The sequence below is a fragment of the Silurus aristotelis genome (assembly GCF_946808225.1).
Source record: "Silurus aristotelis genome assembly, chromosome: 14".
In the NCBI taxonomy this organism is placed as follows: domain Eukaryota; kingdom Metazoa; phylum Chordata; class Actinopteri; order Siluriformes; family Siluridae; genus Silurus; species Silurus aristotelis.
Window position 1 is genome coordinate 21,608,519 of NC_139587.1, and position 23,888 is coordinate 21,632,406.

At 40.4% G+C, this 23,888-nt stretch overlaps 3 protein-coding genes across 6 annotated transcripts; 2 read left to right on the forward strand and 1 right to left on the reverse strand.

Annotated features, from left to right (window-relative positions):
• Positions 1–498: 498 nt before the first annotated feature.
• On the forward strand, positions 499–12,995 carry scyl1 (SCY1-like, kinase-like 1). Of its 3 annotated transcripts, none has more exons than XM_083560093.1 (18): positions 499–944; positions 1,986–2,126; positions 2,969–3,091; positions 3,274–3,494; positions 3,903–3,993; positions 4,607–4,762; positions 4,945–5,103; positions 5,798–5,905; positions 6,006–6,119; positions 6,334–6,489; positions 7,834–8,022; positions 8,111–8,186; positions 8,278–8,466; positions 8,565–8,704; positions 9,360–9,440; positions 9,637–10,002; positions 10,760–10,838; positions 12,067–12,995. In XM_083560093.1, exons 1-18 carry the CDS (start codon positions 837–839, stop codon positions 12,189–12,191), a joined length of 2,622 nt encoding a protein of 873 aa, XP_083416219.1. In that variant the 5' UTR covers positions 499–836; the 3' UTR covers positions 12,192–12,995. The 3 variants fall into 3 exon arrangements, 2 of the variants coding, with proteins under 2 accessions (XP_083416219.1, XP_083416220.1); XR_014536572.1 differs by having other exon boundaries at positions 708–944; positions 9,637–10,074; positions 10,683–10,838; XM_083560094.1 differs by having other exon boundaries at positions 709–944; positions 10,763–10,838.
• Positions 12,996–13,548: 553 nt separating this feature from the next.
• On the reverse strand, positions 13,549–16,900 carry LOC310736538 (phospholipase A and acyltransferase 3-like). Of its 2 annotated transcripts, XM_083560096.1 has the most exons (5): positions 16,663–16,900; positions 16,423–16,539; positions 16,133–16,232; positions 14,225–14,493; positions 13,549–14,076 (listed from the first exon to the last, which is right to left on the reverse strand). In XM_083560096.1, exons 2-5 carry the CDS (start codon positions 16,429–16,431, stop codon positions 13,963–13,965), a joined length of 492 nt encoding a protein of 163 aa, XP_083416222.1. In that variant the 5' UTR covers positions 16,432–16,539; positions 16,663–16,900; the 3' UTR covers positions 13,549–13,962. The 2 variants fall into 2 exon arrangements, with proteins under 2 accessions (XP_083416222.1, XP_083416221.1); XM_083560095.1 differs by lacking the exon at positions 16,663–16,900 and having other exon boundaries at positions 16,133–16,235; positions 16,423–16,540.
• Positions 16,901–19,357: 2,457 nt separating this feature from the next.
• On the forward strand, positions 19,358–23,354 carry ints5 (integrator complex subunit 5). Its single transcript, XM_083559731.1, has 2 exons — positions 19,358–19,602; positions 19,895–23,354. The coding sequence occupies exons 1-2, from the start codon at positions 19,529–19,531 to the stop codon at positions 22,905–22,907; spliced, it is 3,087 nt and encodes a 1,028-aa protein (XP_083415857.1). The 5' UTR covers positions 19,358–19,528; the 3' UTR covers positions 22,908–23,354.
• Positions 23,355–23,888: the final 534 nt, after the last annotated feature.

Genomic DNA, 23,888 nt, shown 5'->3' on the forward strand with positions numbered 1-23,888 from the left:
GATGGTTGACTAATAGCGTAAACATTTGTGATGTATATAAAATGTACTATTGTTAAAAAGCCACATATGTCCAAGCAAAGTCAAAGAATATTTATATATAATTTGTACTCCATTCTCTCTCTCTCTCTCTCTCTCTCTCTCTCTCTCTCTCTCTCTCTCTCTCTCTCTCTCTCTCTCTCTCTCTCTCTCTCTCTCTCTCTCTCTCTCTCTCTCTCTCTCTCTCTCTCTCTCTCTCTCTCTCTGATTAAACATGCTATTGATGGACCAGTGTTCCTGTCATTTTCTTCTCTTCTGTTCTGCATCAGCAGCCTAAATTCTGTGAAGTTACTGAGTAACTCAAGAACTTTGAGGGTGGGGTTTGGACTGTCATTAATATCAACAATGGCTTTAGGACCACTGAATGCATGAACATTTCTGCATTAAAGCGCCCACCACAGCACACCTCAATAATGATGGAAATGTAATGAATGGACATTCGGTGCCAAGATGAGTCTGGTTCCTCTCAAGGTTCCTCATTTTTCCTGGCTACAGTAGCCACTGGCTCGGGGTTAACTTAAAATGATATGGAACAAATATATTGGCAAAAACGTATACACTCGTATACAAGTTTGTCTCTTTAAATCCGCTTTGAGACAAATGTACATTGTAGAAAGCGCACTTTATTACACTTATACACAAGAATATATGCCAGCTGTATGTCCACATTGCACCAGCGTGATGAGCGGCTCCCTCTCGCGGTCATGCTGGTTTCCTAGCCCGGGTGTCAGACTGCTTCCTGGCGTTGGCGCGTCTCCTCTCAGTGTTTCTTTTATGCAAGTCGAACGAGCGGACCAAGGATGTGGTCTTTCTTCGCGAGGGATCCCGTCAAAGACTTCAACTATGACATTTTACCAGACAATCAAGACAAAACAGGGATCTGGACTCTTCATCGTGGGAAACGCAAGGTAAGATGATGAGAGTTTGTGCGTGAAATCCGCTGTGGTGCTGCTTTAAGAGAAACAGGCCGCGATCTGGATCCTCGGGGTAGAGTTAAAGAGCTGGCCGGTTAGCATTCACACTAGCCGGGGGGTTGCATATATCAAAAGCGAACGGCTTGACTTTTTATCACGGGCATATTTGCTTTTAATTAATGTATTTTACTTTATGAAAGTGTTTAATATGGAAACGTGAAAACGTGTTGAACATCTTGTATAAACAGCCACGTAGCTCAGTATGCTAACACCCTGGCCACGTCAGGCGGTCCACAGTGGCAGGGAAACTAGCCGTTAGCTGCATTAGCGAGCTAATGATGGTGCGCGCGCGTGTGTGTGTGTGTGTATATATATATATATATATATATATATATATATATATATATAAAAGCAGATATACGTTTGCAATATCCAACATTCATTGTTGACATTATTATCTTAAATATGATCGTTTTCATGATTACTATCACAATCTCATCCATCAGTCATGACAAACTGTCAACGCCTCAACTTAAATCCTGGTAGTTTTTATCAGCATTTCGAATGCATACATACAGAATGGTGGTTATATTTCACGCCAAAGGAATACATAAAAAAAAAAAAAAAAAAAAAAAAAAAAAAAAAACGTAAAATCAAGTGAATTATACCTTGGCTATCTTCTGCATATTTTATGATTTACAGGAAATTATTATTGGTTTATGGTTAGTACTGTGTCATGCACAACAAATCGGTGTATTTGTTTCTCCTTTCATTGTTCTCATTCTGCCATGTGTTTACTTTCACATTGACTGGGTTATTGTGGGGAAAGAAACCATAAAAATACTAAATTAATATTTTTATATATAATATTTTGATATCTGGTGATTTTTAAGTGCTCCAAAGTATCTGTGAGACTTCTTTTGAAGGTCCCCAAGCTCACAAAATACTAATATTAAATTTCATGTATCTGCCTGCTTGACTTTCTGAACTTGTCCGAGTGGTTAATTATTGTCGTTCTGTGCATCTGTTCTCTAGACGACCGGAGAGGCAGTGTCTGTGTTTGTGTACGAAGTGGCCCAGGGCACAGAGGAGCAGACGCAGCTGGCCAAAGCGGCTTTCAAGCGCATGAAGACGCTGCGGCATCCCAACATCCTGGCTTATGTCGATGGACTGGAGGTGAGGACGGATGGAGACAGACTGGGAGAACCTACAGCAGTGCTGACTCATGCAGCATAATGGAATCTCAGACAGTGCAGTTCATTGTTCTTCCTGTAACATATCGCTATGCGTTTAATGTAATGATGTCTAAAGAAGCAATCGGGCCTATTTTTTTTTGCGTTTGGTTGCTTGTATGAATGATCGTCTCCCTTCTTCAAAATGAAGTTCATGAAGGAACTTGTAACTTGGGGTTGTTTATAGCTTTCACACAATTTCTTCAAACCTAAATGTAAGAGAATAGCAGACTTTCTGTCCAATCTTCCTGTAATGTTGGATGATCAAATTCACTTTGTAGAGCGACTTTGAAACAATCCTTTGTGTACATCAATTCATTTATTGATATGTTCTTAAGTATGTGTACTGAACAATTCAAGAGGCTGAGCAGGTCATTGTTAAACACGCAACTTGTGTCTTTTTGCACTAAAATCCGTTTGCTTTGCCGTATGGGCCGTAAAAGTTTCATAAAAAACGCATAATGTGTATTCATATGCACAGTCAGTGTCTCAAGACCAGATTGTGTTTTAACCGGCATTTGATATAGCATCGGATACATAAGGAGCTGAAGTCGTAAAGCGAAGTCACTGTTACCATTTCAGTGTTGTCATTTTCCAATAACAGCATGTCTCTAATTGTTTAATTGCTCCTATGCTGTATCAGTTTAAAGTAAATAGCATGGATAGTAGAGACTCATTGCTTTAGTATACATTTATTTCTCTTCAAGTAAAAGGTTAAGCAAATAGGCAGAAATCAGGCAGTAATCAGTCATGTTTAAGGTGTTATTTGTCTTGTGTGTCTGGTAGACGGAGAAAAGCTTGTACTTGGTCACAGAGCCGGTGACTCCACTTGCAGCACATTTGAAAGCCCAGTCAGACAAGGGTGGGTCAGGAGAGCTGGAGATTTCTTGGGGCCTTCATCAGATTGTGGTGAGTTAATAAAGTCCCCCACTGACACTGGAACATTCTCTCTGTGTGTGTGTGTGTGTGTGTGTGTGTGTGTGTGTGTGTGTGTGTGTGTGTGTGTGTGTGTGTGTGTGTGTATATAAATATATATAAATATAAAAAAGTTGGACTTCCTATTTAAAATTTTCAAATTTTTCTCCATTCAGAAAGCACTAAGCTTTTTGGTGAATGACTGCCATCTCCTGCATAACAACCTCGGGATATGGGCCGTGTTTGTTGACCGAGCCGGCGAATGGAAGCTAGGAGGGTTGGACCATGTGATCTCAGACCAAGTCGAACCTTCCTCCTTACCCCCTGCCAAAGTAGTGAACCCAGACCTGGAGAAGTATGACCCACCAGAAGGCTCAAAAAGTGCAGGAGAGAAATGGTGAGTGGGATGTTTAGAGGGAGAAACTGACTGACCTGCTAAACTGTGTCTTTGAGACAGCAGAAATAAACAGGAGGGTTCAGTTATGACTTTCTGTGCATTTCGTCTCTAGACGACTGAGGATCCAGTGTCTGTGTTTTTTTTCTGAAGTAGAAAAAATAGATGGTCCTGCTTGATGAGAACTGCATTTTCCATTTTGTTGCATAGAACAGAAAGTCTCCAGTAAATTGCTCTTTATTGAAGTTAATGGATCTTTAATTACACGTGTCTACCTGCCTACCAGTATTTTCACACACATGTAGGGTGTATCAATGATCAAAGACATTGATTTATAGACAGTACAATCAAAAGAAAATGGTGCGTTACGGGTCATTTGATAACAAACGCTTTTGTTTTGTATCTACTCAGGTCAGGAGATGTGTGGAGGTTGGGTTGCCTAATTTGGGAGGTGTTTAATGGACCTCTGGCTCGTGCTTCATCTCTGCGATCTCTCGGCAAGGTGATTTAACCCTCAAACATCTCCAGATCAATCCTGGAGAATCCACTAGGTCGGATTTAAAAGACGTCATTAGGATTTCCCAAGACTCTACTGCTTCAGTGTATTTTCCAGATCAAATCTTCAAAGGTTTAAACATTCTTTTGTCCAGAGAACTGGGTTTCCACCAAACGTTTAAAATTCGAGGTGTCTATTCTTTCTCAGTGTTGACACTGTGACTGTAATGTGAAATCACAACAGCGATGCAGATTATGGGAGATCTATTGCAGTATGTGGCAAATGCTGAACAACACCCGATGCACATGTTCTCCACAGGAAACCATTTTTTACATTTCTTTTAATTGAAGCTTTGACCAGGAGAAATAAGTGTCAAGTTCTTATTACCGCTGCAATAAAATAAACGACTTTTTTATTGGATAGACATTTTAAAATGCCGATTAGCAAGAATAATCGCTTGTCCTTGTCTACAAAATAAATGAACATTTATAAACCACGAACTAAAGTGCCTGCTTACCTTTACTGTGATTCCATATATAAAGAAATTGTGTTCTAGAAGAGCATTTTTTTTTTGTTTGTTTTTTGTTTTTCCCATGTATACATATTTTCTGTCTTGTAGATCCCAAAGCAGTTAGTGCCGCATTATTGTGAGCTGGTAGGAGCAAACCCAAAGGCTCGACCCAACCCGGCCCGCTTCCTGCAGAGCTGCCGTGCTCCAGGAGGCTTTCTGTGCAACAGTTTTGTGGAGAGTAACCTGTTTCTGGAGCAGATCCAGGTAGATCCAGATCACTATGTACATGTTCCATTCTTTCCAGTTTTTGTCCCTGACTAAGCGATTAAACTGCTAAAACATTTGTCTTCCATGTTGATATACATGGAAACTTGTAAAAACTTTGTTTCTTTCAGTGATCATGCTAAAGATAACTCATTTACAATATGACCATTCTGTGTGTTCAGATTAAGGAGCCGGCAGAGAAACAACAGTTTTTCCAGGACTTGAGTGACAATCTTGATTCTTTCCCTGAAGATTTCTGCAAGCATAAAGTCCTGCCTCAGCTCCTCACAGCCTTCGAGTTTGGCAACGCCGGCGCTGTCGTTTTAACACCACTTTTTAAGGTAGTTTTAGTGTGTGTGTGTGTGTGTGTGTGTGTGTGTGTGTGTGTGTGTGTGTGTGTGTGTGTGTGTGTGTGTGTGTGTGTGTGTGTGTGTGTGTGAGCGGGATTTGTGTAATTTAGGGCCATGTTTTCTTTAGTATTTTTTGTGAGACAGTAATCTAGTTAAGAAGCCTTTCCAACACTGAATCCTAATTTGTGATTCTCTGAAGAGTAATGCTGTAAATGCTTAATGATGGTCTGATATAACAAGAATTAAGAAACAGACAGGATATACAAAGGGTGCAGTCTTAATTTTTTTTATTAAATAAAACACTTTTTGGTAAATGATGGCTTTTGACTCTTAGATTAAAATGATACTCAAATACATTGTTGAGTCCTGATTGATCACCGATTGAATTTCAGTCTGACATTAGTGCAACATTGTTATGACGGTGAACTCTGCACTGTTGAGGGGTGTTGCATTCACTTAGGATACCAAATCGGTGTAGTTAAATGTTTTTAAGTAGTCACAAACAGTCCCTTTGTTGTTGTTTTCATTGAAGAGATTAAATGATGTAAGAAGAGAGGTTTGCTGTCACAAGTGAAAACCCCACTGTCTGTATATGATCTTTTTGTATTTGTCTTCTTGTCTCTTATGTGTCCTGAATCTTCTCCATAAAGGCCTATATTGTGCGTTCTGTTCTATTTGGTTTCAGGTGGGAAAATTTTTATCTGCAGAAGAATACCAACAGAAGATCATCCCTGTCATCGTCAAGATGTTTTCCTCTACTGATCGTGCGATGAGAATACGGCTCCTGCAGCAGGTCACCGTTCACATTCTCGATCTCTCGATATATGCGGAAGTATCTGCACAACCCTGTTCAATAATCATGTTAATAGTTTGTCCTCCTTTTTTGATTGCAGATGGAGCAGTTTATTCAGTATTTAAATGAAGCAGCAGTCAATTCCCAGATCTTTCCTCATGTAGTTCACGGATTCACAGACACAAATCCAGCCATCAGAGAGCAGACGGTCAAGGTATCGACTCACATTGTCAGCTTTTATCCAATAATATTTATAAGGAAAGCGGTAATTTAGCTTATACCTGAAAAAGGATCACTATGATAGTCTAATAATCTTTTCTATATTTTAATTACATTTCTAAATATATAATTAAGTAATATTAGAAGAAATGGTTGCTTCTGAAGACCTTTTTTCTTATGTGCGTGTGTGTCAAATTTGTGTTCTGTAGTCCATGCTTCTGTTGGCTCCCAAGCTGAACGAGACCAACTTAAACCAGGAGCTGTTGCGTCACTTCGCAAGGCTGCAGTCAAAAGATGATCAGGGTCCCATTCGCTGTAACACCACCGTTTGCCTGGGCAAGATCGCCCCCTATCTGAATGCTGGGGTAACTTGTTTAATAATTTTCACTCTGCTTATCCACATCCTTCAGCCTTTTTTTATTTTTAATTTTTATTTTTTTACAAAATCCCCTCCTTACAGGGCGGCACACGTGCACTATAATGTTTTTTGCTCAGAGCCTGAAAGGTGTCTGTGCATCCTTTTGTTTTATACAGGCACACTGTAGTTTGGTTAATTATGCATGTATACTTGTTACACACACATTAGCAGCTTAACGTTGATCTTTAGCGTTAAGAATATTTGTTGGTCTAACCGTCTCTGCTATCAATGTTATGTTATCTTCTGGGAGGCTCCTTTTTTCTTTTAACATTCTTCTAAAAATACATTTCTAATATACCAAAGGAATGTTTGCATGATCTATTGAAAGCATTTCCAACACACATCTGTTTCTTTAGACTCTTTTGTAGCAAACATTAGTATGGTGGAACTGTAGCCATGGTCTCATTATTAGCAACTCTGCTGTAGACTTCCTAGACATATCTACTTCCCCATCACTTTTGGGCAGATGCAAATAATGTACAGGAAGGCAGGTCCACTTCCATTGGTACCGTGTTTTTCGGACTATAAGCCACTACTTTTTTCCCGAGCTTTGAACCCCGCGGCTTAAACAGTGAAGCGGCTAATTTATGTATTTTTCCTGGTTTCACAAACTTCAAGCCAAAAAACTAAGCCCCATAACATTAGACCAATGAAATTGCCGAACGGGTTATAAAACTCTTTTATATTAAATCGCACTCCCACTGAATCGGGCCGCACCACATCATAAATATGGATAAGGTTCCTCGGACGTTTGAGCTGCCGCTCACTCGGACTGTCTACAGGAAAGGAGAATCATTCGTCACGCTGAAAACAACCAGGCATGAAAAAACACACTTTACCTGTGTTCTGAGCTGCACGGCATTGGGAGAAAAGCTTCACCGATGGTGATTTTTAAACGCACGACGATGCCAAAAGATAAACTTTTTTTAAATAGTTGTGAAAGGAAGGAGGAAGACAGTGAACAATGACTTTCTTGGTAGGCTACTGTTTAGATACAAGCTGTGTAATAGGCACTATCTTTCATTAAATACTGTGTAAAGTTTATTAGTTTCAGTGTAGGAACCTGCGGCTTATAGACAGGTGCAGCTTATTTATGTTCAAAATAAAAATCTTTGTAACATTCAGTGGGTGCGGCTTATATATAGGTGCGCTTAATAGTCCGGAAAATACGGTATATGAAAATTGTCTGATTAATTAATGGCAACCTTTGGACACAAGTTTGTCACTGTGCCAGTCCAGTAATATAACTAGAATATAACAAATGCCATTTTCTGTCTGCATTGTGGTTCAGATGCGTCAGCGGGTGTTAACCTCAGCATTCTCCCGTGCCACGAAAGACCCGTTTTCTGCGTCACGTGCAGCAGGTGTACTGGGTTTTGCTGCTACACACAACTATTACAGTGTGAGCGAGTGTGCCCTGCGTGTCCTGCCCACCCTCTGCCCACTTACTGTGGACCCTGACAAGAACGTCCGAGAGCAGGTGACTTTCCTCTTATTTGATCCCAGCTTTCACATTCCACTGCAGTACAGTGGTTCTGATGTTGTTGTATTTTTTTATGATCCTGTAGGCATTTAAAGCCATTAAGAGTTTTTTAAATAAGTTGGAGACGGTTTCTGAAGACCCTTCCAAGTTAGCTGAAATAGGTATAACATATCCATCCATTATGTCCATTTTTCCAAAGTAGTATGTGCATCTTGTCAGTCATCATGCTGGCCCGTGTTTCTTGTGCTTCAGAAAAGGACGTGACCACATCTGCACAAGCGAGTAGTTCAGCAGCATCATGGGCTGGATGGGCGGTGACAGGGGTCTCCTCTCTTACATCCAAGCTCATACGCAATGCTCCCGCGGGGACCGAAGGGGCAACAGCTGAAAACCCCTCCACAGCTCAACCTGCAGCTCCTACTGATGCCACAAGTGCAGCAGGTAAAGGGCTCTCATTCAAAATGTAAACTAAGGAGCTACTGAATGTGTTATTTTATATATATTTTTTTATTTTTGGCTTGTTTGTTTTATTTGATCAGGTTCAGAGACAAAAGCACATACAACCACTGGTTCCTCCTCCACTTCTGCTACTAACCAATCAGAGGGCTCGCATCATACAGAACAGATAGAAGAGCCAGTCGGAGAACGGTGGGACGATGAGGATTGGGGAAGCCTAGAGGTGATTCAGCAGCCTTTTTATTACATAGCTTACTTATTACAGAATTGTATAGTGTAATTAAAGTTATATAATTAAAGTACCAGTATGTGCATGTCTATAATAAAAAATCTAGTAAATCAAATATTATACTTTATATTTTTTTCATTAAAATGTAAGTTATAGTTAGAATTATGCAAGCTTATGCAGATCCTATCTGACGATCATGTGGCAGCAGCAGCACAATCCATAAAACTGCAGATACGCGTCAAAAGCTTCAATTGATGTTTAAGGAGACTTTTTTTTGTTTTCATTCTCTGGTTGTCTCAAATGTTTGTTTTTTTTAAACCAGCCTTCCTGTTTGTTCGAACTTTCTGTTCATCATCAGGGTGTTACGTTTTCGTTTTCACTTGTAGAACTGACTCTAATTGGATATAAACAAAACTCAAACTAGTCCATCTGTGACTATTCCACAGTAAGACTCTCTGAGATCATGTTTTTTTTTCCCTCAGTCTCATGATGCGAGCAGAAACTGAAGTTCTTGAACTTTATCCACATTGCTCTGCTGTGCTGCATGATTGGCTGATTAAATAATTGCTCCAAATAACATGTGTAAAGCTGTTTCTAATAAAGTAGAGCAAGTCTAAATCCTTTGTCTACTTATGCTGTGTGCTTTTAGGATCCTGAGAAAGCGCTGACCGATCCAGATGAATGGAACTCCGATTGGTCTACTATGTCCTCAACCCAGAAGAAGAGCAGTGTATGTACATTTTCTGTAGTGAATGCTAAAGGAGGCGTTTGAGACGTAGTAATGTCAGTAAAAGTAATTGAATAAACATATTTAAAGTAATTTTGGAGTGATTCATTTGAAATGTTGAACGATTTCCACTCGAGTCGAGTGTGGTTAAAAGGACGTCGTCAAATTGTTGTTTTTTTGTTCGCTTCTGAACCTGCAGGGGGGACGGACTTCCTCTGTTGCCATGAAAAAGCAGAGCTCTGATTGGAGCAGCTCTGGCTGGGACGCAGATGATAGCTGGTCCAACGAGAAGGATACAGACAACCAGGGTCAAAGCTCGCCAGCGGATGAGGGATGGGGCAATGACTGGGATGATGATGGGGCACTAGCAGAGAGCTTCACCCCAACACCACGGAACACTGCTTTATCTGGTTCTTCAAACATTATCTCTAAAAGTGCTAGCGCTGAACAGGAAAACTTGCGACTGGCTAGTGAATATAACTGGGACAGTTCAGGTGCAAAAGGCACAACATCTGACCTGTTCTCCGGTATGTCTCAGAGGGCCGGCCCTGCCACTGCTGCTATGGTGAGTGTAATAGGAGAGAATGAAGTCATGGAGAAATGAAAGCTAGGCATTTACAGGAAAGGGAAAGTGGAAGTGAAAGTTTCACTTTCTCATTTTTATTGCATTTAAAAGCAAATCAATTCATGTCAATTATTCTTGATACATATTAAATGTATTAAAAATTGGGTAGGGGCACATCATCATCATCTTTGGGGGGGCACAACAACCTCTAAGGGGGGCACAACAAGCTCTCTCTTTCATGCCTTGTCCTTTATCTCGACACAGCTTCAGGGACAAGGGCGTGAGCTAGTTAATTCATGGACAAATAATGAGATCATTAAGTCATGGACACGGGTTACTGGACAAGCAATGAGCTGAATCATAGACACAGCTGAAGGAAAAGGAATATGATAGTTAAGTCATGGACACAGCTTCAAAGACATTTCATGAAAGTTAATTGATGGATACGGATTAAAGGACAAGGGAGGAAATAATTATGCCAATAGACACTACTATTAGGATTGTAAAAGATTAGGATTGAAATAATGAAGTCATGCCCATGACATAGGCTGTAACCACAGAGGAGATTCATGCGACATCAAGGGCTACACAATGTGCTGTTCATTGAACAGTTATACAAATCTTGACAACTATAGGCAATAGGTACAACTAATATAACTACATTACTTACAACCTGGTAGCTTTTATTTATTCATTATTGTGTATCTATTTTAGATTGAAAGTGTGTGTGTGTGTGTGTGTGTTGTTTTCTTCCTAGAAGACTGATGATAGTTGGGTTGCGAATACCGGAGGTGACTGGGGAACAGAGAACTGGGAGTCCTTGGAAGGTGATCAAGGTTGGTTTAATTTCAGACCCTGTCTTTGTTTTAAATGGAAATACAGGCAGCATAGTAATGGAGTCTGTGACGACTGGACAATGTTTATTAATAGTTCTATGATTAGACCCAGTATTACATGCCCAAATATCATATTAACTTGCAGGAAGGCCTCTAATAAGCTTTTGTAAAATAGTACTATCGTATTTTCCAGACTATAAGCCGCTACTTTTTTCCCACACTTTGAACCCGGCGGCTTAAACAACGAAGCCGCTAATTTATGGATTTTTCCTGGGTTTTTCCCGGTTTCACAAGCTTCAAGCCAAAAAACTGAGCCCCATAACATTTAGATCAATGAAATTTCCGAATTGAAACGAAAAAACCTGTGTTCTGAGCTGCACGGCATCGGGAATCTCCCGATCACCCGTGGTGATTTTTAAACTCACGACGATGCCAAAAGATAAACTTTCGAGTGAAATAGTTGTGAAAGGAAGGAGGAAGACAGTGAACATGACTTACTTGGTCGGCTACTGTTTAGATACAAGCCGTTGTAACGCATTGAGTCAGGGTGAAGGGAGCGCTCACTAACTCCAGTTGCAGCAGAAATCATATAAGCACAGACAGGTTTCCAAAACTCGTGCTTTTTTATTTTTCTTGGCAACAGCGTAACGGGTTAGTCAAAGAAACTTAGAAATGAGCATCAGAAAATAATAATGACATATTCCTCGGTCTTGCACACATGCAGTAATACTAGGCTATTCCCAAAATGCCGCTCTGCTCTTAAAGGAGCCACAAAATATTTCACCCATTACACCTGTAACAGTCTTTCGTTAAAGCCTGTGTAAAGTTCATTAGTTTCAATGTAGACACCTGTGGCTTATAGACAGGTGTGGCTTATTTATGTTCAAAATTTAAATATTTGTAAAATTCAGTGGGTGTGGCTTATAATTGGGTGCGCTTAATAGTCCGGAAATTAGGTTACTATAAACAAGAACCTGCTTTATTTAATGACACTTCTAATCTTCTGGATATGAACTTCAATCTAAAGGGATTTAATTGAGTCTGTCAAGGTCCAGTTTTGATATCCAAAACACACTTGTGAAAAGAGAAGGGCGTGTTGTATTTAAATATTGTTCTAAGGCTAAAATAACTACTGATACTCTCGATGTTTGCACAATCAGATCACAGGAACTTAAAAGCTTTGTGGTATTAGTTTGTGAATACGAGTGCTGTCTGTATTCTATTTTAGGTCTGAGTAAGGCTGAATTGGCCAAGAAGAAGCGTGAGGAAAGAAGGAAAGAATTGGAGGCCAAACGAGCAGAGAGAAAGGCAGCCAAAGGTCCCCTTAAACTCGGTGCGCGCAAATTGGACTGAGAGAAAGAACCGTCGTGGAATTGAGGCGAGTCGTGTTTAAGAATCACAGTGGACTTGCAGCGGAACAAAGACATTCCTTAATGCCTCAGTGATGAAATGAAACTTGGCAGAGCTGTCTCTTTATTGGCTGTTGGATAGGGTGGGTAAACAAGTGACATCATACTGTTTACTCAGTAACCGAGACATGCCTGAGTAATGGACCATACACCCTCAACGAATGACTTTTACGTTCTCTTCTGATCTTAGAATAGACAAAAGGTTCTTTTCTACAGTATTGGTACATCACTTGTGCATGGACACCCTCATTGATATGGCACTGGGATTTTTTTTTATATTAAAAAATAACTTATGTTCTTCACTTTAGGTTATGGAGTATGTGTGTATGTTAAATATACACTTCATACTGTATTCTCATATTCCCTTAATGAACAGTAATGATCTAAGACTGAAAGGCTGCTTGTATGTGTGTAGCAATCACAATCCCATCCCACTCCCAGGTGGACTTATGTAATTCCAGTGCATGTATGAACAATATCTCGGACAGCTGCCGTGGGCCTACGACGATGTAAGGAGGAGGAGAACGCTATTTTATTGTGCCTTTTTTTGGGTTTCTTTTGGGCTTGGATGCGTTACGATATTAAACAATGTTTTCTTTTTCCTTTGATACGTTTTATTTTATGTTCTGATTCCAGTCTAATTGTTAGTTTTATGATCAGGTGCAATATCTACAGAAGGACAAATCCTGTATTATTACAAGCGTAAAGAAATGATGATAATAAAAATCCTAAGGGAGCTTGTCTCTCATGAACTTCTCCATATTGACTCTTGCTCTAATACAGTGGTTTTCTGCCAAGCTTTTCCTTTATGTCATTTGGCAGACACCATTATCCAGAGTGACTTACATCTGAGCAGAGGAGTATTAAGGGGCCCAGCAGTGGCAGATTGGTGGTGATGGGATTTGAACTTGTGACCTTTTGATCCAAAGGTTAAACTACTAAGCGACAACCTTTTACTAAGCATTAACAAATGTATCAAACTGGCTGAGCTGGATTCCATTTTTCAAAGAAACATAGAAACCAAACCTAAATACAGGAGTGGTGTTTACTTATAACATAGTCTTAAAATGAAACCAGTAGCATAGCAATTCCGGTTTAAAGAGAATGGGGTGTTTTTATTTTATATAAATAAGAGCATGTTTTATTCCTATAATTAGCACAGATGTTTGGCAGCAAATAAAATGTTTATATATTTTTTTGGTTGTGGAGCCTCCTGAAGCAGAAAATCTTACAGGAGTCTTCACAATGTAAAAAATACATAAATATAAAATTCAGCATCCAAAATTGTCAATTCACCAGCCTTATAATTAAACATGTACTTTATTTAGACAGAGCACAAATACACGTTACATTCAGTTACAACTAACATACAAAGTTAATCATGACAGTTGTTGAAAGAATGGTTTCTATACTTCTAATGGTGGTAACATTTATTACAGGTTAATAAAGCTTTGGCCACACATCACACTGTTAAATTATGGTGCCAGTTTTAGTTGTTTTATACCATATCTTATACTATATTATGCAAAAATAATCTATCAAAATCCCTTTAAAAATTGGTTTTGGCTTAAATAGTTTATCGCAGTAGCAGTGATCAAGCAAAAAATATAAAAATACACAGTAGATAGATATGGAATAGATCACTGCATAGAGATTTTCAGTCAATCCTGAAGACCTGCTGGTGTTGTCTTTATAGCTGCTCCCCATCTGCAGTTTCATTGGGTACGCTTCTTCTCTTTGTTGCCCAAGCTAGAAATAAATGCGGCAGCTCCTGCAACAATTAATGTGGCTACACCCAGGCCTACCCCAATGTTCACAGCTCTCTGCACCTGCAAGTATCACAGACGTCACAAAGGGCAATTATCCAAGTTCAGATAATCATGGCAGCTTCTTTATATATATTTCTTTTTTTATAAGGTCACTTTACCTTACTTAAACAAATGTGACCCCAAACCCCAGTACCAACTGATCACGTACCTGCCGAGATGTTGCCTTCCCGTATCTTAAATTTGTTACAAAGTGCTCGCAATTTTTACTGAACACGCAGTAGTTCTGCTGCTCTTCCAAACAGCTTTTTGCTTCCTGCAGGATGTCATAAACAGGACGTGGTTCATATTCGTCATCCAGTAGGTTGTTAACGATGTACTTGTCGTCACCAGCCACAACCTCGAGCAGCTCCTTCTTCACCAATGCCTTATCGCACAGCACAGACATCATGCTATAGGCACCGGCTTGGGCGTGCTCAGCTATTGTGTAAACACAAGGACTAATGAACTGTCAACAATATGAAAATTCAGTATAGTACTGAATGACACTGATATTATTCTAAGGTGAGTACAGAAATTTAATAAAATCCCTGGGATGTGCAATAAAAACCTCTTCAATATGACAGTTGCCCTCACATTTTTATTAGATTAATAGACAATTTAGTGACCTGGATGAAGGGAAATGTGTCATTTTAACTGTCTGTGATAGACAACAACAGTAAAATAATTTCACGTCAAAAAAAAAACAACAAACCAAAACGAACATTTAAAATGAAATACTGAAGTAAATCACTACTTTGAGTACGAGTTTCCAATTTGTCTGAATTTGAAATGACAAACCAAGTTGATGCTAGAATGCTTCCCAAAATGTGTCTACATGTCTCAGGCACAGTGAGTTGGATATTATTGTTACCAGTGCTGTCGATTATGACCTCTAGCATCTTGAAAGAAATAAACCAAAACTCTTCTGTGTATGAAAAGTGTATAACTTGTAGCTAAAGGTATCCTCAGATGTACTGAATAAAATTTAAATACAGTCCCTGGGCTTTTTTCCTCCCTGGAAAGCCGCACCACCGAACCACTTTACATTCACTGTGAATGCTAAAACACCAAAATACCACGCTATGCTAATTATAATGACATCTCGCATAAACGACCAGCACATACAGACCCATTTTTGTACAGAATAGTTATAATTGACAAGTCAGTATGACCTGGCTAGCATATATTCTAGCTGTGTTTGAGATAAACCTCAACAATAAAATGGCAGTTAGATATGATCATGAGTGCAAGCAAAGTGTAGCATCTCTGGAGTTTTATGCTACAGCACAAAAAGAAACACTTTGCCCACAGCGTTCTATATAAACTTTCATAAATTTAAAGCAATATTGTACTCTCAATTATCCAGTTATGCTGAATATACAGAAGTTATTTAATAAAAGCAAATTATTCCATCTGTAACTGTTTCTTCATTTCTTTCCACTAATCACTACTGCTTCCTTATAACTGCCTTTTCGAATCAAATCCTAATTCTCTTTAAACACTTAAATACTGTAGTGCCATGACCCAATGTGATTCTTTTCAAAGCAAAGTCAAGGATCTTTTATTATCATTTCAACCATATATATCTGACACAGTACACAGTGAAATTAGACAACGTTTCTCCAGGAACCTGGTGCTACATAAAACAGAGCCACATCACACAACATAAAGCTACATACAGGACACAGAGCTGAGGAACTAAAGTAAGTCGTCCTCACCACATAAAGTGCATCGTGTACAACCTGCGTTCAGTTTTAATGTACAGATAAACACGATGCATTATTATCGAACATACAAATGAATCATGCTATCTTTTGACAACTTTAACACTTATCAGACGCTTGTTACTTTCCCCTGGAAACACAGTTGCAACACTTCATTTTTCTTCGATTAACAAAGACTGGGAGCAACAGAGCCTTTACAGATACAGGGACACTGTTTTTATACTGGAGAAAGTTTTTCACCTCCCATAAAATGCAGGTGTACATTACATTATTGGTTTACATGTACAAGTTTTTATAGATTTTCTAAAAGGTGTGAGGAAATATTTGCACCATTCGTGTCTCAGTTCACTTACAGGGTGGTGCCAAGTGAATGATGTATCCATTTCCAACATAAATGCCCCAGTGCTGGTATGTCCCATGAAAGATTTGAATCAAGTCCCCCAGCTGTGGTTTCTTCTCAAAAAAAAAAAGAAGACAATTTAACTTTAACATTCAGGCCATTTGGTTGAACGTCACAAAAATGTTATAATAATAATAATAATAATAATAATAATAAGGTGAATACGTTACAATGTTCACATCATTATTATAATAATTGTTATAATAAAAAAAACAGTCTTAATTGACATGTAAGTGCATCAACCTTATCCATGGTGTTGCAGAGTGAAGTCTAGATGAAGCTGAATGCTTTCGGTTTCCTTTCAGTTTACTGAGATGCTGAAGATACAAAGGGTCTTATTACATCAGAGAAACCTGCAAACTACAGTACAAAGTAATATTAATAACATTTAATAGATATATGCCAAAGAAAAAAATAATACAAATATATAATATATGTTGCACTTCAATGCGAAACAAATTAAATGGTGTTTAAATCCTTTACCACGACGCCAGACTGTGTTTTGTGCGCGAGCGGTAGGAGGAGACGCGCTTTTTAAAGATCAGTGATCATCTGACTGGTGGTGAAAAACAGAGTCATGCAATTAAAGCTGTCGCTACACCATTTCCCTGAGAGAAGGCGTACATTAAATTACACCCAATCATCTGACGTCTGCGGTGCGGCTGAAATGGAGTGATTGATGAGAACTCAGACCCGGGATGTGTTAAACCACAGGCGCTGTGCTGTTGCACTTAATGTTGCTCATCCTTCAAGCCACAAGGGCAGATTTCCACACACCCTGGTGACAGAGACGTGGGAACGGGATCCCACTGTCCCAAAATTAAGCAGAGGAGCTCCGGCTCCAGATCAGTGCTGGAATTGAGTCTTATGGGGGTCCCCAAATGTTGTGGGGGTCCGTAATGCCTTATGGGGGGGGGGGGATGTCAGACCATAACTAACTAATAGTGGGCACAAAGCTTCCAACAAGTGGGCATACAATCAGCAATAATAACTCGCTAATAATAATAATAATAATAATCAGAACCGATGAGCCATATTCTAATATTCATATTAAACCCGTGAGTAACATCAAGTAGCCGCAACTCAACCGATCAGAGATTCATTTTCATAAAAATAAAAACCTGTAGTTTTTCATTTTTATTGCATTTAAAAGCAAATCAATTCATGTCAATTTTTCTTGATACATATTAAATGTATTAAAAATTGAGTAGGGGCACATCATCATCATCTTTGGGGGGGCACAACAACCTCTAAGGGGGGGCACAACAAGCTCTCTCTCTCATGCCTTGTCCTTTATCACAGCTTCAGGGACAAGGGCGTGAGCTAGTTAATTCATGGACAAATAATGAGATTATTAAGTCATGGACACGGGTTACTGGACAAGCAATGAGATGAATCATAGACACAGCTGAAGGAAAAGGAATATGATAGTTAAGTCATGGACACAGCTTCAAAGACATTTCATGAAAGTTAATTGATGGATACGGATTGAAGGACAAAGGAGGTTATGAATAATTAAAAATAATAAAATAATAATAAAATAATTATGCCAATAGACACTACTATTAGGATTGTAAAAGATTAGGATTGAAATAATGAAGTCATGCCCATGACATAGGCTGTAACCACAGAGGAGATTCATGCGACATCAAGGGCTACACAATGTGCTGTTCATTGAACAGTTATACAAATCTTGACAACTATAGGCAATAGGTACAACTAATATAACTACATTACTTACAACCTGGTAGCTTTTATTTATTCATTATTGTGTAGCTATTTTAGATTTTCAGTTGCCTGAAGTAATTTTTCCACTAGACTTGCTTCCATGTTGATATATCCTATATATTCGGAATGGAGCATTCTTCAAGCTGTTGTAAAATTGCTATGTAAATTATTCACAGGTCATTTAAATGATTTACAAGTCTTGAGTCTTGATGGTAAGATAATCCCATGTTCAGAGAGGAACATATAATGATTTTTGCCTGATCAGGATAAAAATTAAGATAGTTATCTAGCCTCTATATACATACTGTACATGTGCTGTTATAAAACGACATGAATCAGTGTTTGGTTTTGTCCATCTATAAGAAACATTGACCTTACATTAGACTTAAACGAAATTCAATATTTTGATCATTTTGCAAAAAGGATTCATTCCAATGCTCTACAGAAACTGTTTCTAAACATTCTCAGTGTGTTTATGTGAAAAGTCCACATGACCCACACCACAATGTGTTCATCAGCTGCAGTTGCTTAGTAGTTTGTTGATGGTTTGTAAACAATTCACCATGACAACTTGATAACAAAATTGATTATGAGAAACACCTGAGCTATTTGGAAACCGAAATGCTTTGTTTATCTATCCTCCCTTTAACTCATTCATTACTATGACATTGAGATTTGTTATTTCAGCAGTATGACAAAACAGAAATGAACGAACAGACAAGCAGGAAAAAAATCCCCATAGTTCCGCATAGTAAAATATTCAGATGAGGACAGAAATTAACCATTTAACAAAAGAGTAAAAAAGAAAAATCTAGTGTGTATGTTTTCATGAGGTGTTATAAATTTTGTTCTTTTTGAAATCTTAAACTGTAAGGGTTACACCTCAAACTGGGGTGGACTGCAGAAGTGGTGGGAGCTCTAGAAGTCTGTGACATGGAAGTGTGTGAACCCAAGAACCACAAACTCAGGAAAAAAAAATCAAACACAAAAGTAGATCAACATGTCAGAATGGAAAAAACCTTGACTTTGTACAAACTTACTCCACAGGAAATCCGCAAACTTCGCAGCTCAAAGGCATAAACAAACTCTTTTGTTTATGAAGAAAATGAAGAAAAGGCTGGAGATGGAGGGAACTTTAATACACACAGGAGGAGATTCAATACAGGTGGAAGAAATGACTCCGATCAGACACATTTGCAGGGTGGCTTTTACTCTTTCACTCCTTTTTTTTGTGGCTCAAATTGTGAAATATCAACAAATAGTAACTTAATAAATAGTAAATTATTCTAGGGTAGGATACTAATATATAATAATAATAATAATAATAATAATAATAATAATAATAATAATAATAATAATAATAATTATTATTATTATTATTATTATTATTATTATATACTCCGGACCAGCAGAGGGCAGCAGTGAGCTGGAAGCGGAACATGGTCCACTTCCAGTGAGAAAGCGGGCATGTACTTCCGCTTTTTGATGTACGCTCTCTATCATTTATTAAAGCGGTTATTACGAATATACCGGTGTTATAATTACACAATTAATCCTTTCGGTCCGGTCAGTTCCTATCCGGGTAATTGTACATGCTGTGTTTGGGTTGAGCTCGTGAACGATGTGCGCCATGTTTGATGGAAACAGCTTGTCAGCGATGCAGACTTCTCAGTGCCACACTCAGAATAACTACAGGTGGGAGCCACTATACTCTGCCTGCACACATGCTTTGCACATTGGCACGTTTTAGGCGTGAAAACATTTGAATAGCCGATGAATAAACACTTGCATTAGATGATAAATTAGTAATATAGATGGTATTCACAGAGCTTGGCTTTATAATGTCCTATTGTTTACTTTTTTCTCCAGTTTCCTTACAAATTCCTGTTTGTTTTATAACCTGGGCTTTCCACGCAGTTTAGTCTATAAAATAGTATAATAATATTTGACAATGTTTTCAAAATGTCCTAATTTGTCCTTTCTACAGTCCTCAGGACCTCTCTTTGGAAATTAAAGCATTCATCAGTGGTGTTGACCAGACACAAGGGCGTAAACTTAGTGTCCGTGATCATGCCCGATGTGCCGTGCGTCTCCTCCGCACTGTCCCGGCTTGCCGAGGGGCAGTCCTTGAGCACCTGCGAGGTGTTTATGATGAATACGTGGTGTCCTTTTTTCAAGACCTGGAGGCTGAGAGTGATGGTGGCAATAACAGTACCACTACAGGGACCAACACCAGCGTTTCCAATCTGGAGGACGTGGTTAAAGAGATCCATGCGGTCCTGCTTGAGTTTATTCGGCTCAACCCCAAAGCATGGGCTCCGCTGGTGTCTTCCTGGGCAGTGGATTTACTCGGCCAGCTGAGCAGCAAGCACGCAGGGAGAAGAGCAGCTCCTCACTCATCTAGCCTTAATGAACTCTTGCAGCTGTGGATGTCATGTGCAGCCACTCGCTCGCTCATGGAGTGTTACTCTCAGTGTCTGGCTGCAATGCTGTCCTGGTGTCCTGATGCCTGTGTGGACGCGCTGTTGGACACATCTGTACAGCACTCGCCTCATTTTGACTGGGTGGTTGCCCATATTGGCTCTGCTTTCCCTGGCACCATCATCAGCAGGGTGCTCGCCTGTGGACTCAAGGACTTTTATGCACATGGATACGCTTCAGGTGAAAAATCCAGCCAGATGCAAGCAATGGACAAAAGCAGCAGGGTGCCAAAAATAGGCTCTGTGGTGGGCATCCTTGGGCATCTAACCTCCAGGCATTTGGACAGCATTAAGAGAGAGCTTCTCAGGATGTTCCAGGATAGCTTGTCCCCCTCACCTCAAAGCCCAACTCCGTCTTCAGGGACTGCATGGTGGGAGAACTCGCCTCATCTCCGCAGGGCTACTGTACCTTTCCTGCTTCAGTTAGCTGCTCTCTCACCAACTCTACTCGGCGCCGTGTCAGTTGAACTGGTCGAGTTTCTCCGTCCTCCGGTGCTACTTCTGCTGCATGCTCAGTTCCAGGGCTTGCCTCGAGAAGAGCTTGAGAACATGTTGGGCTTAACAGTACACCTGATCAGTCAGAGCCCTTCGGGTGGGGCGCGGGTGTTGCGCTTTCTTGCCGACACTGCCACACCAGCCTCTGTTATTATTTCGGGTCCCACACCCTCGCCGCATGACGGTGTACGTGAGGCTTGCGATCGTCTACTTCAGACGCTACTTCTGCATCTCAACAAACTTGTGTACAACAGACCTGATGGTGAAGAACCATACCCGCAGTCGACCTCCACATGTGCAGGGTCACGTGTGATCCCGTTTCTCGAGGAGCTACAGGCCCATGTTGGTGAGCTATGTGCTGAGACGCTCCGACTGGAAAGAAAAAGGCATCTCTGGCTGCATCAGCTGCTGTGTCTTCTGTCTGTTTATGGTGGTCCTAGTGTGGCTACGGAAGCCTTGTGCCAGCTGCTCACACAAGCCAGGAATCCAGAGGAGCTGGCATTAGCCTCACAACTCCACTCCCCTCTTTCATCCTGCATCCCGGGACTGCTTCCAGCAGCTGTGGCACGCTGTGTTGCTCAGATCCACACCCAGAACTTGAACAGTAGAGAGTTAGCACAGCTTTTGAACAACCTGGCTACAGCAGTTCAGAGCCAGGAAGAAGACTGCAAAGTGGGCAGTGCTACATCTGGAGTTTCAACACACTCATCAATGGCAGCTCAGGTCGGAGCTGCAGTTTCCAGCCATCTCCAGGATTTTTGTCCACTGCTCCTTCACGGTGACACCATGGTTTCTAGAGCAGCTGCTCACCTTTTGTCCTGCAGCCAGCTACCTAAAGCTTGCACCCCGGCACATCTGCTACTTATATCAAGGGCAGCGGTGGCACATTTCTTCATAGCTCTGCGACAAAGAGGGGAGGGGCTGAAGGTTGGAGGTCAGGGTGGTGGAGAGGCAGTCGGTTACTCTATGCGCTTGCTCTCTCACCTGGCAGGTTACTCGTCTCTGACACTTAAAATCGTCCTGCAGCAGCTTGTGGAAGGGGCGCTGCATAAGGGCAACCGAGATCTGTTTGGAGGCGAGAAAGATTCCGCTGATGAAGAAGGTGCTCTCGCACCAACTCAAGTTCCAGACTTGGGGGCTTCACTACTGGACATTAACTGTAAATTTGGCACAACTGTCAACTTCGCCGGTAGTGTGTGGTCTGTATTCCATGCGGGGGTGATCGGAAAGGGTCTGAAACCTCCTCACTTTCCTATACAATCAGACTCCGATAAGGTCAACCAGAACATCCAGACTTTGCTTGCCGTCACAGTGCAGTGCTGCAGCTCGGGTGGAGGAGGAAGCAGCAGTAATGGCTCTGGAAATGCCCGCTACCATCCAGCTGGTGAATCCGTTTTGGATGAGCCCTCCCCGATCAATGCAGAAGCTGCCAAGGTTATTGCAGTAACTCTGGTGGAGAACGTTTGCCCAGATGTAGCTAATGGAGAACTGCCCTGGCCCCCTGAAGAACATGCCAAGACCACTGTTGAACGAGACATCCACGTCCGCCGAAGTTTTGAAGCCAGTCCTGTGCTGTTCCACTTACTACGAGTGGTGGCAGCTGGACGTCCAGCTCTCTGCTATTGCTCTGCTGTGTTGAGAGGTCTTTTGGCCACCCTGTTGGCTCACTGGGAGGCTTCAAGAGAGCCTTCAGTGACTGATTCCCCTTGGCATCTACAAGCATCTTGCTTGCTAGTTTCTTGTATGGGAGAAGGTCAGCTTTTGCCACCAGTGCTAAGTAACATCCATGAGGTCTTTCCTCAACTCACCCCATTCGAGGTTAGACTTTTGCTGTTGGGTGTGTGGGAGTACATGCGTGGGAACAGCCCAATGCCGCAGAAATTTACTTTTATTGCAGAGAAAGGAATGTTTTTCAGAGATTTCACTCGGGACGGAGATGTGGCACGTTACATCGCACCAATCCACAGTGTCCTTCACAAGAACATTGACCGACTTGGACACTTGTGTTGGAGGTTTCAGATATAGGAATTTCAACAAGATCATTGATGTATCAGAGCACTGATTTTCTATTTGCCATACAATTTCCTTAGTATTAACCAGTGTTTATCTCTGAATTTATTAATTTCTACATTTTTATTAACTATGAATTGAGTGGAACGTTCAGTTGATCAGCTTATATAAATATTTTTTTCGTTTGCTTCGGCCCTATCAGATTAAAAAGTGTGAGATAAGTGAATGGGAGGAGAAATGCATTCTTTATAGTTGTAAAAACCAAACAAAAACAAATGTCTTGTGGATATTTTTGTGTAATATTTTTCATTGTTGAATGGTATTTGTAGTAATAGGTTATGGATCGACTCTTGTTTTAAAACCGAATAATATGTATATAACACCTGACATGCCCTTTGAATCTTGTTCTTTTCAACGTTCCCCATTCTTTCAGGGGGGGGGAGAAATAAAAATGTTTTTAAATTCTGTTTTGAGTCACAATCGCTCCAAATGTGAACAATGCAGTTCACAGGAAACGCATGATATGTTTGTAAACTGTGACAAAAATGTTTTCATTGAAGACCACTCTGTGCACCAGAGGATGGTTGCACATGAACAGCCTAAAGGTCCATGAAGTTCCTGAGCAACTCAAGAACTTTGAAAATGCATTTGAAAAGTTTTGCATTTAAGCTCCCATCACTGAACAGCACTCAACATCTATAATACCTGATTTATCCTGACTCCTTTTCGCTGGATGGTGTTCTCCTCGACTTCAGACCATCCAGTGCAGCTGAGAGGGTCTGTCTGAACAGCAGTGTGGAAGGTTAAACTCAAGAACCATGACGATTGATCTAATCAGTATAAACGAATAATAAACCCAAGAATGCTTGATAAACCCAAGAATGCTCGAAAGAATGGGCATGTTAACTTGATCAGGATGGTTCCCTTATGAGTGTGGCTTCTCTCAAGGTTTCTGCCTTACACCCCCCCAGGGAATTTTTTTTATTGTCACCACTG

What these genes read in the sequence shown, in the direction of transcription:
- scyl1 (XM_083560093.1), top strand. Translation starts at nt 837, where the DNA reads ATGTGGTCTTTCTTCGCGAGGGATCCCGTCAAAGACTTCAACTATGAC. An exon ending in CTCTGCGATCTCTCGGCAAG is followed by an intron (nt 3,994 to 4,606) that starts GTGATTTAACCC and finishes TCTGTCTTGTAG; the next exon opens with ATCCCAAAGCAGTTAGTGCC. An exon ending in AGGATTGGGGAAGCCTAGAG is followed by an intron (nt 8,705 to 9,359) that starts GTGATTCAGCAG and finishes GTGTGCTTTTAG; the next exon opens with GATCCTGAGAAAGCGCTGAC.
- LOC310736538 (XM_083560095.1), bottom strand. An exon ending in CATTCACTTGGCACCACCCT is followed by an intron (nt 14,494 to 16,132) that starts GTAAGTGAACTG and finishes TTTACACAATAG; the next exon opens with CTGAGCACGCCCAAGCCGGT. An exon ending in GGAAGGCAACATCTCGGCAG is followed by an intron (nt 14,077 to 14,224) that starts GTACGTGATCAG and finishes TGATACTTGCAG; the next exon opens with GTGCAGAGAGCTGTGAACAT.
- ints5 (XM_083559731.1), top strand. Translation starts at nt 19,529, where the DNA reads ATGTGCGCCATGTTTGATGGAAACAGCTTGTCAGCGATGCAGACTTCT. An exon ending in CACACTCAGAATAACTACAG is followed by an intron (nt 19,603 to 19,894) that starts GTGGGAGCCACT and finishes TCCTTTCTACAG; the next exon opens with TCCTCAGGACCTCTCTTTGG.